Here is an 18,120-nt window from a genome sequence, read left to right as displayed (position 1 = left end):
ACCATCTTCGCAGCTTTATCTGCAGCATTCCCCTTGGATCACCTCAGTTGTGATACCTGCAGGAAACAGCCATTTCATCATGGCCCAAAACCCAAGCCAGCTTGCTGATAATTTACCCAGACAGTAAATGTGGTGAAACACCTGAGTGCTTGAAGCAGTCACTCTGTGCCAGGCCAGTCACTCCCAGTCATCCCCCCTCTCCTGCCAGGTGTCTGTCACCTCCCTCTTGCCCTTGCAGAGGTCTGTGGGACTCTCCTGTCCCCAGGTTGCTGTGGTTGGGGGTTACCTTAAAGAAACAAACAAATTACTGGGTAACCTATTGTACTGGGGCAGGAATTTGAGCACTGATTTGTTGCTACTGCAATGGAGGTAACATGAATTTCATCTGCAGTTCCCAGAGCTCCTTCTTTCCTTCTCCCCTCCCTATATCTTGCTCCTGTTGATAAGCCAATAAATACTGCCCTTAAAAAAACAACAACAAAAAAACACCACTGATTCCAGCTTCAGTTCTTCTTCAGCAATACAGTGGTGTGGAATTTGGCATTCAAGTCTGCCCCAAAGTTGCACCAACTCTCCACTTTCTGCCCAGAGAACTAGGGCGCTCTACCCCATGATGTTCCCAGCACGAGCAGTCCCAGGCTGGAGGACTCCTGTGCAGAGGGAATACTTGGCTCTGGCAACAAAACCAGCCTAGTTTGGTTTGGTGTTTGAATCAGCAGCTGTGCTGACAGTAGGGCAGCTGGGTGTGCATGTGCCGTATAGCTGTCTGGGAACATTGCTCTGAGCAACCGCAGCCATCCCTTGAATGTCAAATGCATCATCAGTCTGTATGTAATGCAGTAAGTCAGAAACCTACTTAATGAACAGAAATTTTTCTGTATGGCAGATAAATATTTCCAGCCTCCTTTTCCCTAATGTCACCATTAAAAAGTGTCTTTGGATTTTTTAAGTCTTGGTAAGGAAGTGTAAGATAAGAAAGAGTATATGGCTTGCAATAAGTATATGGTAAGGAAGATTGCTTCGTGTTTGGATAAAAAACTTCCAGAAAGTAACATGGCCTGATGATTTTTTTTCTTTCTGATCTCATGGCCAAGGACTATTTCTGATGTTGCAGTGAAAGGTATCTTAAAAACAGTAAGTCTGTTGTCAGTAGACAGTTTGTCTGTGCAAAGCTCTGCATTCCCACTGAGCATTTTTAGCACTGCACAAATTGAAAAAATTTGAAGACTATTGTTGCAGTCAGTTTGGCAAATTATTTCCTTTGAGTTGTTACACTGAGTAAATATTTTGCTGTCCTGCCAAGAGCTGTTGTTCTGCCAGGCATGTCATCATCTACATGAATAATAGATCTCAGCTCCTGTTCACTTGTGGTCATGAAAGGTCTTGGGTGTTCCTGTGAGGGTGAGTGGGATTGGGGTTCTTGGACCCAGAGTGTAGAGCACGATCTAGTCCTGCTCTAGATCAGTGTAAGACTCCTGCACTGTGCAGCTGAACCTAGTTAAGAGTTTCTTATTCTTCAGCCAGGTGGAAGGTTGTGATGCTGTCAAATGGGACAGAAATTTGTAAAGCTTTTCTCAGAAGTCTTTTTGAGCCTTCACCACTCCAATAATGCAACTGAATTTATTCATCCTCAGTCCTATTTGTGTTTCTGGATACTCTGATGAAATAAATGTTCAGTGAAGGAGAGAAGGGTGGTGGATACCCATATCCTTTTGGTAAGAAGAGTTGCCATGGAAGTAAGCAGCTGAGATCTCGTCACCAGCCTTTGAAGATTGGGAGGAGTCAAATTTTGTCGCTGGGCGTAAACAATAAGAAATTCAGGAGAGCTGTCTGCCAGTTTTACTGTACACCCACATATACGTGTGGGTCTCCACTAAGAGCTTTATGGACAGGGCCTTCTGTGTGTGGTTCTCCATTTAGTCCACTTTCTGAATGTTATGCTCCATTCTTTTGTGTGGCTGATTCCACCGTGCTGCTCAAAGTTGTATTACTGGGACAGACACCTGGGAATGCCACTATTTCAGTAGTTTTAACTGAATAATATTGAGTTATTGTCCAAGGATTAGTTTTGTGTGTTGATGATAATTGGTGTGGAATTGCTGTGAAAGTACCTCACCTCTGTTGCTGAAAAGTTTTCATCCGAAACTTTTCTTTTCATCATATCCAGGATTCTGTACTCATCACTTTAGTCATTCAAGCAGAGCTGTTCGGCTAGATCTTAAAACTGATACCTGTGACAGTTTTAAGAACTGTGGTATAGATACTGTGCATCAAGTCATGGTTTAGAACAGTGCTTGAACAGATGTGATGAGATGGGATCAAAAGGCTGTTTGTTTAATAAGAAAAAAGGGAGGGAGTGTACCTGCAACCATGGTGCAAACTCTCTGAGGGCAAGGAATACTGTTTAAATGTACTTTAAAACAAAATTCTGTTACATTTTCTGCTTATTTAGTTTCCCTTGGCTTAAATACTTAAACAGATGAGACAATTTCACTGTTTTACATTCTAACCTAATGCAAAAAATGGGGTGTGTGGAACACCAAACCACAGAGGAGAAATTAAGAAATAAAATTAAAACCCTTTGGATTTCATAGAATCACAGAATCGTTAAGGTTGGAATTGACTGCTACAGTTATCATCTAGTCCAGCCCCAACCCATCCCCACCATGCCAACCAAACCATGTCCCTTAGTGCCATCTCTCTCCACGGTTCTTGAACATCCTCAGGTATGGTGACTCTACCACTTCCCAGGGCAACCTGTGCCATTGCGTCACCACTCTTTCTGAGAAGAAGTCTTTCCCAATATCCAACCTGATAATCATTTATGCAAATTGGACTTACAAAGAACTTTTATAACCTTCATGTGACTACCGAAGTATTTTTCTTTATATTAAAAGGGGCTTTGTGCTGTGAAATATTTTCACAAGGGTACTAGTGGCAGTACTCGGTGGAAATGTTTCCTCCAAAGCAATTTTAAGTGCTAAGGACATTAGTGAAACAGTCTTTTATTGACTGGGAAGCAGGCTCTACAGCCCGTGAAGACCCCTGTGCCTCTGACTTGTGGCTTCTTTCAGGGGTTGTGCAGGAGTGAAAGAACAACAAAAAAAGAGGAATAAATGTCTCTCCAGCAAGCCACTTGGACTCATCTCCTACTTTGTTTATTTTTTCAGTGTTTCTTGTGTCAGAGGAATTCTCTAGGGAATTCACCATCCAGTGTTTAATACAGAAATTACCATAAATCCAAGGGGGGGTTGCTGATGCACCCCCTGTGATTCAAGCAGAGACGGTCAGAGATCTTCTCCTCCATCTGAACTGCCACAAGTCCATGGGGCCAGATGGGATCCACCCAAGGGTGCTGAGGGAGCTAGCAGAGGTGATTGCCGAGCCACTTTCTGCCATCTATCAGCATTCCTGGTTATCTGGAGAGGTCCCACAAGATTGGAGGCTTGCCGATGTGACTCCCATCTTCAAGAAAGGCCGTAAGGAAGACCCGGGGAACTACAGGCCTGTCAGCCTGACCTCGGTATCAGGGAAAGTTATGGAACAGATGATATTGAGGGAGATCACACGACATGTGCAGGGCAATAAAGGGATCAGACCCAGCCAGCACGGGTTCACCAGGGGCAGGTCGTGCTTGTCCAACCTCATCTCCTTCTATGACTGGGTGACCAGACAGGTAGATGAGGGAAAGGCTGTTGATGTAGTCTACCTGGACTTCAGCAAGGCCTTTGACACGGTCTCCCACAGTATTCTCCTAAGGAAACTGGCAGCCCGTGGTGTGGACAGGTTCACTCTTCTCTGGGTGGAGAACTGGCTGGAGGGCCGTGCCCAGAGGGTAGTGGTTAATGGAGTTAAGTCCAGCTGGCGTCCTGTAACGAGTGGTGTCCCCCAAGGGTCTGTTTTGGGGCCCATCTTGTTTAATATCTTTATTGATGACCTAGATGAGGGAATTGAGTGTACCCTCAGTAAGTTTGCAGATGACACAAAGCTGGGAGGATGTGTCAAACTGCCTGAGGGTAGGGAGGCCCTCCAGAGGGATTTGGATAGGCTGAACAGCTGGGCTGAGCAAAATGGGATGAGGTTCAATAAGACCAAGTGCCGGGTCCTGCACTTTGGCCACAATAACCCCATGCAATGCTATAGGCTTGGGGCAGAATGGCTTGAAGAATGCAGAGAGGAAAAGGACCTGGGGGTGTTGGTTGATGCTCGGCTCAACATGAGCCGGCAGTGTGCCCAGGTGGCCAAGAAGGCCAACAGCATCCTGGCCTGTATTAGAAATAGTGTAGCCAGCAGGAGCAGGGAGGTGATCATCCCCCTGTACTCAGCTCTGGTGCGGCCCCACCTCGAGTACTGTGTTCAGTTTTGGGCCCCTCACTACAAGAAGGACATTGCGGCCCTGGAGCGTGTTCAGAGAAGGGCAACAAAACTGGTGAGGGGCCTGGAGCACAAGTCTTATGAGGAGCGGCTGAGGGAGCTGGGATTGTTTAGTCTGGAGAAGAGGAGGCTCAGAGGAGACCTTATAGCACTCTACCACTTCCTGAAGGGGGGTTGTGGAGAGGAGGGGGTAGGCCTCTTCTCCCTGATAAGTAATGACAGGACGAGAGGGAATGGCCACAAGTTGCGCCAGGGAAGATTTAGATTAGACCTCAGGAAGCATTTCTTTTCTGAAAGAGTGGTCAGGCACTGGAATGGCCTGCCTAGGGAGGTGGTTGAGGCACCATCCCTAGCGCTGTTCAAGAAGCGTTTAGATGAGGTGCTTAAGGACTTAATTTAGTAGTTGGGTAGAGATAGTGATAGGAGGATGGTTGGACTAGATGATCTTATAGGTCCTTTCCAACCTTATGAACTTATGAACTTATGAACTTATGATTTCTCAGCTTCATGGCAAAGCTCGCTCATTTCTAATTCATTTTTTTCATTGTGTGTAACTTCCAATTCCATGAACTAATATTAGTTATACAATGAGGAGACATCTATATATAGCCACATCATTCTGTGTGTTTCCATATATACTCATGTTTCTATATATAATGAAAATTCCTTTCCGAGGAATATTTCAAAATATTTGTCACGTTTTGTCGTGTATTTTATGGTGGGAAAGTGTAATCGGAAAAAATGCGTGTAGTTCTTGTGGGACAGTAAGGTAAAATAGCCACTTGTGTGAACTGAGTCTTTTTTTAGATGCGGGCAATACAAAAATATCCAAGTGCTAGCCCTGCTGTGAACTCGGAGAGCATTTCCTTTTTGCCAGCACCTCTGGGCCTGTTTGTCTAACCCTTGTGTGGCTGTGGGGCAGCAAGGAAGGGAGCCCAGCAGCACCCGGGCTGGGGCATGCATCTTCCACCCTGTTTAGCTTGTGTGTTTATTCAGCCCCCAGTTTGAAATGCAGCTTCTCAAGTAAACATTCTGCACAGTATCAAGTAAGGTTTTGTAGCATCACTGTCATTCATTACTTTCTAGCAAATTTTTCTCTTTACTTTATCCTGAAGAAATCGTAACCTTTTCCTTGTGGGTTGAAATGATAGTGGTGCTTTGAAGTTTGTTCTTCTCCTGTCACCTGGGGGGCTGGCAGAGGGTCTTCCCCCCTGCTGCTGTTGGAAAGAGTTCTTGGAGGGACCTCTCATTTGTTTGGGGTTTTGTATGTTGGTTTTGTTTTGATTAAGACTGAATCTTTCTGAAAGCAAAACTGTGCTATCTCAGTTTGTTCTTCATTTTTTTTTTCTGTTCTGGTCTTCCATGGCTCTAGAAATCATGAAATGAAAGATGCAAGAAGAGGCCAGGAGTTCTGCAGGCCTAAGGACAGGGTGCAGGGACAAGCAGGGAGTGCAGGATGGCTGGGTTGGGAGGGACCTCAAAGATCACCTAGTTTCAACTTTCCTGCCATAGACAGGTTTGCCAACTGCTAGATGAAGCACCAGCTCAGGCTGCCCAGGGCTCCATGCAACCTGGCCTTGAATACCTCCAGGGAACCTGGCCTTGAATATCCCCAGCCTCTCAGGCCAGTCTGTGCCTCACCACTCTCTTCAGTCAAAAATTTCCCGGACTTGTAGTCTAAATCTTCCCTCCTTTTGTTTAAAACCTTGCCCCCATCACTGTCTACCTGCTTAAAAAGTTGATTTCCCTCCTTTTTATAATCTCCCTTCAAATATGAGTTGGTATAGCAGAAGGAAAGTGTGGGCTTTACAATGGGATGGGTCTAACATTTCCTTTCCCATGAAAAAGTAAGACAGGTAGAAATTTGGCTCTGATTCTGGTTTTTCCATCTCTCGTGCCCCAGTCATTCAGTCATCTCCTGTGAAGAGCATCTGTTTTGCTGTTGTTAATATGATGGATAAATACTGTTGTTTATACTCATAGATTTAAAGGCAAGTTCTTGGAGTGTAGGTTTTCTGATTGAGGTTTACGTTGATGTTTTTGTATGGGCATACTCAGAATGTTTGGATTTACAAGCAGTCATGGAAAATAGCAGCGAAGTGTGCATATGTATATTGCGTGACCTCTGTCATATAATTGCCTGTGTCTTTTCTAGCAGAAGCTAGAGCTGTTTTACTTTAGTGTTTATTGGGATGTAGAAGAATTCAGCCTAATCCTAGCTAAAACCAAACAAATCTGAAGTAGAAGTCACAACAACAGGATGCTATCACTCTGTGGTCCTTTCCATGGCCAGAGCATTTTAGTGATGCATGGTTGTTGGTATCATACACTACAGAGCACTGGTAGTGTGGGTGCAGATTTGTGGCCAAAGCTGAGTGGGAAGCTTGAGGTTCAATGCCCTCTCTGCCCAGAGAAGCGAGGGAACTGTGAACCATGGATCTCTTGGCTAATCTGACCTGTACCAGTGACTTCAGCCTGGTAACAGATTATTTCCCTAGCCAGTGCAGTGGTGCTTTACTGTTGTGCTCTCATCAAGGTGTTGTGAAAAGAGCTGGGTACATTCTGTGCTCCTGGGATCACGGGCTCAGCTGTAGCTTGTTCTGGAGTGAAATGGTCAAAATAAATGAAATCCCAGAAGTGAGTGACTTGCTTAGGTGGTGTGGGTATGTTTGGATTCATTTTGGATGCAAATAAAATGATGTTACAGGCTTCTGCAGAACACTAGGCAAAACAAGGGGTTAGTTGCACTGCTTCTTCCCTGAGATAATCAGGCAGATCAAGAAAGAAATAACATCATGACGGGATTCCTGTCACAGAATCATACATCGCTAAAATCTCACCCTGTCACACGGGGATAAAAGAGAAAAGGTTATCATATTTCTTCACTTTATAGTAAATACTAGACAAGAGGAACTTGTATAATACTGTAATGGAGGAGTGAGCTGCATGATCCTCACCCAGCAGCTGTTGAGCTACCCTGATTTATGAGCCATCTTTGAAAGCATTTTGGCCTGAATTTTAAAATAAAACAATGAGCAGACTTTATGCTAATACTTACTTATTGTCTTCTTGCTTCTTCAAATGTTGTGCTTACTGTCTGTCATTAGATTAAGAAAAATGTGATGAAAATTGTCATAAATATCATAGCAAAATATTTCGGGAAAACATGGACACAGATTCAATTGGAATATGTCATAATTGCTTTAAAGAATAACACAATAGGCATATGAGAGACAGTTACTGTTGAATATTAATTATAGACTGTGGTCGCTGTTCCAAACTGATTTGCTTCACTATTTAGATAGTCACTGTTGAACTTTAACTTTCTGAAATAGAAAAACTCTTCATCACAGTAAAAACAGTGGTGACAAATTCACAGCTTCCTGCTTTGGACTCCTCTTTGTTCCATCTCTTGTGCCTTGCTTCTCAATGGGAAAGGTTTTGCTTTCTTATCTGGCAGAGTTTCTTCCTCCTTCAAGAGCTCTGGGCAAGCTCATCCTACCAGTGAGATGCTTAGTCTGGCCCACAGAAATGCAAATACATCATTGCTCTCAAACACAGACTTCAAAAATTTGCTTTATATAGTCAGTAATTAAAAATATTTGTGGTGTAATGGCCAAACACTGGTCATTGAAGTCCCTTTTTCCTAAAATCTGACTCAGTAATACTACTTAAAAAAAATAAAAATAGCATTGCTTTGTCTGAATGGAATGGTGATGTATTACTAGTTCATTTGAAAACCCTGCACTTAGGAACAAAGGCAGTTATTCTACATTTGTTCAGTAGTATTAATAATGCTATTATTAATGTGACAGTATTGTCACTCTTTCAAACAAGGCAGTTTCCTGTAACATACCCTTTTCCTAGATACGGTGACTCAGAAGTTAAAGTACAAATCCTGGTTCATTTGGCTGCTTTGCATAATAGGGTTTTCAAGTAACATGTAATTAAGACAGAATTATTTAAATCCTTAGCAAAATGCAAAGTCAGTTTCCCCTCCCTCTGTACATTGAAATAGCTCTGAAATAGTAAGTGCTGCTATTCTGTCTCTTCGCTGTTGTGTCAAACAGCTTCAGCATCTCTTCAGGGTGTTGAAATGATTTCTCAAGTCTGTACTGTTGATCTGTGCATGTTGTTAACAAAGAGGCATGGATCCAAGAGTCATCATTACATTTTGTGGTACCTGAGCATAAACTCCTGTGGAAAAGAAGGCTGTGTTCCTTGCTCTTTCAAGTTGCTGGGGCACCCTTCATCCGAAGTCTTTCTTTCATGGCAGCTGTCACAGCATGATTTGTGGAATCAGGGCATGCTGTGTTACATTTTGGAGAAATGAATGTGCAGTGTCAGAGAGCAAGAGCTCATGTGGTCATGGTTCTGCTCCCATGTAAAGCTGAGCTCACTGCTGCTGGTTGTGTTTGCAGGCATGTTTATGCCGCTGATGGCTCCCTGTGAAAGCACCGGCTTGTAAGTGCTTCTGAGGTTGTATAAATCCCCACTGTGCAGAGGATGCTGTTACCACATTAGAGTGCTGACAGGGTAGCTTTTCGTTAAGATTCCCCTGGCTGATGCCACAGTAGAAATCAGAAAGCGTTGTGTTGTGCTCAAAAACCTGACAGTGCTATTGACCAGTTGGGGTTTGAGCTGCTGGAATTGCAAACTGTGTGTGGTATAAATGGCTGAAAGTAAAACAGGTCATTAAAGTAGAATATTCATGATTTAAGATGTTGGTAATGCAATAACCCATTTTAATTTATGTCCTAAATCATGAGCTAAAAGTAAACCACAGGAGCTGATGATGGTAATCAAGTAAATCCAGCCCACAGTTCCTATCTCAACCACAGTCCCAGGATGCTGCTCTTCCTTTTCAGCTCACACGCTTTGCTCTCAGCACTGCTTGGGTCCTTATGTAAGCATGCTGGCCTCAGCTGACCTCCTCCTAATGTCCAAGCGTGTTCCTGTTAGCCTTCTAGTATTTTACCTTTGCAGGATTTAAAATCTCAGTGTGTAGATGCCAAAATCACAAATTAAACTCCATTCTAGAAATCAAGGGAGGCAGGATTAGAGGGAGGATTAGGAACTAGGATTTTTGGCTGTGATGATACACAGCCGAAAATCACGTTTTGATTACCTGGACGTGAAAGCTATTTGAGTTCATCACTCTTCGTGGCTGACTTCTGGTTATAAACATAGAATCATGGAATCATTAAGGTTGGAAAAGACCTCTAAAATCATCTAGTCCTACCGCTAACCCATCACCACTGTGCCCTCTGAACCATCTCCTAACATTCTTGTTTGTATTTAGTGAATTAGCTGTAGGTGAGCAGAAACGACCAGCTGAACAGGTTGAAGTGATGAAGGGTACTAACACCCTTGTAATGAGTGACAGCAGGACTCAGCAATTGCCCCCTTGGGGCAGGGGAGATCTGAGAAGGTGGGGTGGTTGCAGGTGTAGCAGCGACACGAAGCTACTGAAGCAGATATTACACAGCCCATGGCATTGTTGTTGTTGTGGAGTCTCAGCCTGAGGTGCTCATCTCCCAGATGAGACCTGTCCAGATTCAGCCTGCAGCCTTGAATTTAGCAAACCCAAGGTTTTGCACTCCCTCTACTGGCTGCATTTCTGCTGGCTGGTGCATGCTGTTCATCCCAGCAGGAATTGGTGGGGACAATCTCGAACAAACTGGAAGTAATGAAATTTGCGTGGGTTCTTTACAGAGTCCTTGGCCATGCTGTGAAGGTTCAGTAGAGATGCATTTCCTATGCTTCTTTCCCAAAGGTCATTGTTTGCCTTGGGATGTAGAGGCACAGCAGCTTAAGTCACACTTCAAAATCTTTTTGAAGCTGGTGTGGAAGTCACATGAACCATGACCAAGAATGGCTTGAATATTCTGTTAGCTAGCTTTACATTTTATCTGCATTATTTTCTTCTGTGTTAGCCCAAATAGTGATGGATCTCCCTCCAGACTCAATACATTCCCTTCTCAATGCTGCTACCTCTTTTCTCAACTTCTGCTTGTTACACACCCTCAAATACTTTCTTGACTCGTGTTTTAAGCTAACAGCCTTTTTCTCTTTTCAAGCCATCAGGGTCCTGATACCACAGCCTTCTGGATTGAGCCTTACAGAAAAAGGTGTCAAAAATGCCTTGTTTTGAGAGAGTTTCCTCTTTCAAACCTTATGGTTTCAATCTTCTCTTCTTCCACTTAAGACTTTGCAGATACTTCTTTAAGACATTGGCTTCCAGTTTTGGGAGACAGCTTCTATTTTTTCCATGTACCATACTGCAATCTGATGTTCTGGCCAATACTGGGAGCAGCTAGTGGTGTGTGTTTCACTGGATCCTGGTTTTACCATTCTCAGCTATATCCAGCTCTAATTCCCTCCTGAATAAAGGCTGTGTGACCAGGAAGCTTTGGCACACTGTCTATGCCAAGGGAACCAGTACTCATGTACAGGGACTTTGAAACCATCTTCACTCTTTCATTTTAGTTATGCTGCTTGCTTATACCTCCTAATAGGTTCCCATAAGTGTCCTCACTTCTCTGGATTCTCTCCTAAGATTTCCACTTTTATAGTAGCGCTCTGGGTATAAATGCCTTTTCCTTACTCTCAAGTTATATCTGGTTTCCTGCTGATTTCTTTTACTCATGGACTATTCATGGACTTCTCAGCTTCTGATCTGAGTTTGCCCAGTGCAGTCTGGTTGAATTTAACCTTCCACAGGTAACAGCTTTCTCTAGCTCTGCTGTCACTGTGAAAACAAACAAACAAAACAAAACAAAAAAACCCAACCTTGCAAAAGTTTGGCAGCACATTTCTCACCAAGGCCCTGAGCACAACAAATTGAAGGGTAGGCAGCAGCAGTGATTTGGAGTGCAGAGGAAGGGTGATAAGCTGCTGTAGATGGAAAATGTTAGCTCATCTGTAGCAGAGAGCTTCTGAGGCCTTTCTAGGAGCTTTGTCCAGTTTTTGAAGTTGCAAGTAACTGAGCTTCTGCCATTTCCCTTGGGAAAGTATTCCTTACAAATACAATTCACTGTCAGGAAGTCATTCTGAAACTTGGTAATTTTTCCATTTTTTGGTGTCTTCCCACTAAAATGGGCGTTCAGTGTTTTAACACGCACAAAGAAACTCTCTTTAAAGTATTACTTTTTTTTTTTTTTTAATTTTCCTGTCAAGGCTGCTGTGGTTTCTAGTTAATGTTTGTGTGAGGCTGTAAGCTCTCCAGTTTAAAGGCAAAGAATTGCTGTATTCCCTGTGGTACTTTCACTCGTTCCTTGAGGGTCTGGATGAGTTTCATGTGGCTGTATTCAGTGACTGTTAGTTATTGGCTTCCCTTCCCAAATGTATATTAAATTTGTGTGTGTTGTTGCTGAAAAGAGCTGGATCTAAAAAGCCTATTCTGAATCTGGATTATGTTTGTGCAAGATTTGGTTTTCTCTGGATTCTGTGAATGGTGTTGTGTTGTGAACCTGAAGACAGTGTGCACCGGTAGGTAAAAGAGGATATGGGGGGAAAACCAATTCCCCTGCTGAAAATAATTGACGTGCAAAAGCAAACAGCATGAATGCAAATTTCACTAGTTAGAGAAGAGATGTAATGCCCTTGAACTGTGCTGCAGAAAAGAGATCTAGGAGAACACGTTACATGGTTATAATTACTTGCAAGTCAGTGGTGTTCTAAAGGGTGTTTTTTTAATGGTTAAATTATACAACATGCTTTAAAATTGATTGTTTTGCATAACGCATTGTTGAACCTGTGAATCTCACTGACAGACCCAATTGTTTACCTGTATTGCTTAAAACAATACAGTCACATAAGAATAAATATGCAGACTTTTCAGAAGCACAGATTGTTAGTTAAGAAGTTCAAGGGCAGCTAAACACCTCCTGGGATTTTTCTCCATGCACTAGTGGATATATTGAACAGGTTGTAGCCTAACGTTCCGGGGCTCGCGCCAGCACCAAATGGACTCCTATGACTGGTTTTTAACAGAATTGGACTAGTCTGATTCTAATTCTACCACAAAAGGACTTGCTGGGGTCTTCTGTTATGTAAATGTCTACTGTAGGTAGGGAAATCATTTTTCAGTTTAAAGCTATAGCAGCAGCATTAAATATCTGCAGTGCAGTCTAGCTAGTAGCACCATCTTGCTATTACTTTTGGTCACATACGTGGCCATATTGTGCCACTGAAGATCAGTAAAACATAATTTCTATTTTTACACATCCCCCTTAAGTACAGAAAATTTTTCATTTTCTTAGATTCCTAAGCAGAAATACAGGAATTAAAAATCAGAAATGAAGCTTGATTTGAGATTTTATTTGGTGTGTTTTAGGATCACAGGTTAGTTTAGAAAGGGTCTTCTGAGCATCACCTGCTGCAATCCCATTGTTTTCTTTGCAGTGTGCATCCCATAGGTATCTTGCTGCAGGAATAGTCTCGCTTTGTCTTTTCAGTAGTGTACTGTGAGGCATATGAAGACTTTTAAGATTCTTCCCTTTCAGCCTGAACCAGTGCAGATCTCCCCACCTTTCCTTGCTCATTGTGTGCTCCAGCCCTTCACCTTCTTATGGTCCATCCACTGGAATCGTTTCAGTTCTACAGTGTCTTTCCTACAGTAAGAAAGCCAAACAGGACACAGTAATCCAGTTTTGGTGTCACAGATGCTGAAGAGAAGGGAGTCATCCCTTCCTTTGATCTGCTAGCCGTTACTACTGATGAAGTCTCTGTGCAGCTTGTGTTGGTACGAGGACATGGTGCTGGCTTGTGCAACTTCTCCACCAGCACCACCTCATCTCTTAGTGCACGCCCATCCCCTTGGGCTGCAGTGCTCCTGCCCAGGGCTTGTTTTGTCCCAGGTTCGTGACTTTGTGTTTCTTGAACTTCTGTTCCTGTGTCAAAGCTCTTCATGTAGACAAGGTCCTCTGTCCCGACTGGAGCAGGTGTTGGTCTTGATGGGACATTCTCATCTCTAGTTTGGACTGTGTAACAGTATTCTTAAAGCCTTTGCTCTAAACCTATAAATGCCTCAGGATCAAAGGATATATATAGATATAGATATATATATATATTTCCCCATTTCTTTCAAGGAATGGTCAAGATATTGACCGAGAGTATCAGTGTTTCAAGCATTTCTTCCCATGGTGTTCTGTGCAGCCAGTCAGTCACATGGACTCACTTGAGCTCTTTCAAGGTTCACTGACCCGTGCGGATTCCACTAAGCATCTTCATGCTCTCTGATTAGCTTAATAAATTAATCTTAAGCAGTGGTACAGAGCAAAATCCAAGCTGAGCAGCAAGATTTTGAGCAGTGGGGTGAGAATGCATTTGCTTTTAACAAAACTCCTTGGTAAGGTAATAGAGAGATTAGCATTTGTCCTACTTTATATCAAATGCTGTGCACACGTGTAAGCTCTGCAGGCTCTGGCAAATGTTACTCTCCACTGCTGTAGATAGGGAAGCTGATACAGAAAGGAAACGCTGCCTCTTTAATCTCTTTCTGTTTAATATATGTTAAGTTATTAAAGGCTTATTATAAATATAGACAGTCCAGGTTTCCTTACCTGGACATTTTCTCAGCTCCTTGTCGGATATGTATCACATGTCCTTAACAGTGGAAAATATAGCAGAAAGTTCTCTTTCTCAATTGAATAATAAGGTATGGCAAATGCTAGTAGCCTAATAAAGTCTTTGAATAAAGCTGTAGCCAATTTCTATTTAAAATACTCAAGGGAGTCATTATTTTACTTGCAGACCACTTCTAAAGTTAGGCACATGCTGTGTTGTGCTTCTTTTTATGATGTATAAAGGACTCTTTGCACTCCTTTGGCTTTTCCTTTAGCCTTGCCTGCCTTGATTACTTCCATGCTTGGGGGGTGTTTGGCAGTCTCCTTTAGAACAACCAGAAGTCAAGCTAACATAGAGAGGGCAGCCAGTCTGGGATTGCGTTTTCCTCACATCTCTGTAACCAGTGTTTGTTCCACTGTCTGATGATTTCTGGCAAATCTCTGGGTCTGGATCAAAATGAATGTACAGAGAACCAAGAAACATAATTTTCAGATCTGATCTTTTTCCTTGAGTGATTGCAGGAGTGCTTAAGGAAAGGAGTAGACTTTGAGGAAAACAAATTAGATTGGTTTAAATTCACGTTACCCCAGAAATGTGATGAATTCATGACAGTTGTGAACAGGAACTCTTGAAAGTCAAAAGGAAAAGAAGATGAGCATCAACCTGCATTTGGATAAATTGTGTTTTGACAGATAAATGCTCTGCAGCATGTAATTTTAATAATTCAGATCTAGCTGACGATTGATGCTGCCCAGGAAAAATTTCATTGAAACTGTTAGTAGGACTGTTCTTTTCAAAAAGTAAAGTTATGTGAACTTCACCATAGGAAGTACAGAAGTGGAAAGGCTATAATTTGGTGATTTTCATTAAGACTGAACGCTGAACTAATAGGACTCTTTCGTTGCTTGAAGTATGTTTCTTTTATTTTACCCACTTGAATGGATTTGAGCATTGATGGAGGAGAATGGTGCTACTGGGAACCAGTATATGAATGAGCAGGTGTGAGTGAGCTGCTCTGCCTTGTGATAGACGTTAGTCTTGAAGGAGTTGCATCTTCTGGCTTGAAAGCAAATACACTAATGTCTGAGCAGACACTGGGAAATCAGCTACAGTCTTTTGTTTTGTCTGTGTGGTATTTAGATGATGCAGTTCTTCAGCATCAGTAGATCAAACAGCTATAGTTGTAGTTGTGAATGTCCCCTACCTGGAAGCATTCGAGGTTGGTCTGGATGGGGCTGTAAGCAACCTGCCCTAAAGGGGGGGTATCCCCACCTACAGCAGGGGGATGGAACTAGGTGATCCTAAAGGTCCCTTCAACCCAAACCATTCCATGATTCTGTGATTCTGTTCTGTAATTGAAATAATATGTTACAGCAGAAGAGAAATGGTAATAGCATGTAGATCTTTAATCTTTTTATGAAGTCAGGTTTTTTTTAACGCTGAACATTGAGCAGTAAAATGAGCTGGAAGTCTTACAAGGAATACAAAGAAATAAAATCTGGCACAGTAAAATACTTTCAGTACGATATGAATGTACTTAAAATCACAAGTCATCCTTCTGTTAATTCACTGTAGAATAAGGTCTCTTCAAGATAAGACTCAGCAGTGCTTTGGAGCTGGTATTTAAAGTATGTCCATCTGCATCTAAACGAGTAGCTCCAAGACAATCAGATTATGCAGTAGTTACTTTGGTGAGAATATCGCCTAAGTGGAATGGAAACTTCATTTTGAGTCTAATATTAGACCCTGCTTTGGAAAATTCCTTTTAAATGATCACAAGCTGGGAATAGCAGAAGAATTTAACTTTCGACAGACAACATTCACCAAGAATTTGTTTTTAACTGCTTATGTTGGGTCCCTGGGAAAGCAGATGTGAAAAACTTACCAAAGTGAATTGACTTGACCTGATGCAATGTTTATATCAGTAGTTGATAAGTTTTCCTCCCTCGTCTAATTTGTTCAGGATATTTTCATTCTTTAGGCATGAGTAAGTCTGGGTTGGAATAGTTTGAATGCTTGTTAGTCTGATAATCTGAATCCTAAAACATGCAGACGTTATTGCCTATAAAGGGGTCTAAGTGGAGTTGAACTATTTTGAGTTAGAACTATTTTATCTTCCATGGGTGGGGATAAGCATCATTTTCAAGACTAGCAAAGAGCGTGAGACCCATGCTGCTTACCTCCCAGCAGCTCACCAGGCATGGGGGGAACCTGTATTTGTGCTCAGAATGCTACTGGCATTTGGGGAACCCTCTGAATTCAGGGATCGGATCAGCTTGCCTTTTTTGTGTACCTTTACAAAGAGTGACACTCAGTGGCAGCTAGGGGAGCTGGCAGCCGAGGGTTCTTAAGATTTACGAAATACACTGTGAGTGATGCTCAGCTGAGGAATCTTTAGAGTCACTAGTATATCTCATCTTAACGTTTCTCTTTATTAATCAGACACTGCCACTTTGAATGTTTTAATTAATTCATTCATAAATAAGTCCCCCTCTGCATGAAGCATGTCTAAATAAATAGTGTTTGAGGGAGGGAAGTGGAAAAGAACTTGTGGATTCTGCTGAGCTCCTCTCCCCAGCTCTACCCTGTCCATGTCCTTCTGTGGTTTGGCCACTTTAGTATTGTTTGCAAGCTTGAGGAGAGCATCCATATGAGCTCCCTAAAAGGTGGACTCCAGCCTGACCTGTACAGGATGAAGGAAAATGGCTTTAAACTGGAAGAAGGTAGATTTAGACTAGGTATCAGGAAGAAATTCTTTACTGTGAGGGTGGTGAGACACTGAAACGGGTCGTCAGAGAGGTTGTGAGTGCTTTATCCTGGAGGTGTTCAAGACCAGGCTGGATGGGGCTGTGAGCTGCCTGGTCCAGTGGGGGGTGTCCCTGCCTACTGAAGCAGAGTGGAACTAGGTGGTCCTAAAGGTCCCTTCCAACCCAAACTGTTTTGTGATTCAGTGTCCTTCCTCAGTCAGTGCAAGACATGAGAAGTGACACAATCAGGGTGACAGTGTCTCTGGAAAAGAAATTAGAAAGAGACCTCTGATCTTTTGACTATTCTTTAGCACACTGGGTAGATTGCTGTGGTCCAGGACTGTGTTTCTTACAGGGACATCAGATTATGATCTTGAGCATCTCAAATTTTGGATCTTATTAATGAGGTGTAGCACCAACTTTTCTGCCTTTCTATTTGTACCTGTATGTCTATAATTTTGCTGTGATTTCCTATCTTTTAGGAATTTTGAAATGTCTAAACTACTGATCTGTCTCCTTGCAGGCAAGTCTCACCTGGCTATAGTACAAAGAGTAAACAATGAAGGAGAAGGGGATCCTTTTTATGAAGTCCTGGGAATTGTCACTTTAGAAGATGTGATTGAAGAGATCATCAAGTCAGAGATTCTGGATGAAACAGATCTATACAGTGAGTAGAAATACTTGCACTTTTTTTTTAATAGATGGGAGAGAAGACACCATCCAGCAGCAGCTGTGTCTTATAGCTAACTTGCTGATGATCAAATTATCTGCACATCCCTCAGATGGTCAAAATGATTTTTATTTTCACAGCAAGGGCACCTCACCCCTTTAAGCTGCATGAATTCAGAAACAGGACAGCTTTCTTCATTCGACCCTTCCATCTAGAAGATGTAGATGTGCAGCATCCTGCTGTCTCCTGTTAGCTGTTCTTCACCATGGCTGCCTAGTTTAAATCTCTTTATTCCAATGCTTGTGACCTCCCAGATTTTCTCTTAACTTCTCTCCCCCTCGAGGGTCTGTCATCTGTGTCCCCACCATACTTCATAAAGATGGCAGGCAGGAGGATATCTGTGCCTTGGGGAAGAGGAATGGTGTCTCTTTGGAGTAGATCTCTGTCACTTACTCAGAAAGAGCCTGAGAATGGAAAGGCTTCTTCAGGGCTGCAAATCAGCAAGTCCTAAATAAGTCCTTTTGTTATCACTTGGTACAACTCCTTCCTTTGTTAGTATTGGTGTATGTTATGGCAGATGATGATACAGGTTGAGCACTACCTGAGACTTGAGAGATCTGGATCTTCCTTTTAAGAATCTGGACTTCTTTTCCAGTTTAGAGCTTCTCTGATTTTTAGCCTGTTAGCAAAGTCTCTTTACTTCTGTTTCCATCTGCACAACCTAGCCTGTGCAAATTGGACTTTCTCTGTCATTCTTCA

General features: G+C 42.5%; 1 protein-coding gene across 1 annotated transcript in view; it reads left to right on the top strand.

Moving 5' to 3' along the window:
• CNNM2 (cyclin and CBS domain divalent metal cation transport mediator 2) overlaps positions 1-18,120 on the top strand; it is a 101,772-nt gene that overhangs the window by 65,796 nt on the left and 17,856 nt on the right. The window contains exon 2 of the mRNA XM_065746456.1: positions 17,215-17,358. Within this exon, the coding sequence (XP_065602528.1) occupies positions 17,215-17,358 (144 nt within the window). The remainder of the gene's footprint in view (positions 1-17,214; positions 17,359-18,120) is intronic.

The sequence above is a fragment of the Cyrtonyx montezumae genome, unplaced genomic scaffold (genome assembly GCF_038088225.1).
Source record: "Cyrtonyx montezumae isolate F1298 unplaced genomic scaffold, pur_monq_1.0 scaffold_4, whole genome shotgun sequence".
Lineage (NCBI taxonomy): Eukaryota > Metazoa > Chordata > Aves > Galliformes > Odontophoridae > Cyrtonyx > Cyrtonyx montezumae.
This window is presented reverse-complemented; position numbering and strand designations above follow the sequence as displayed.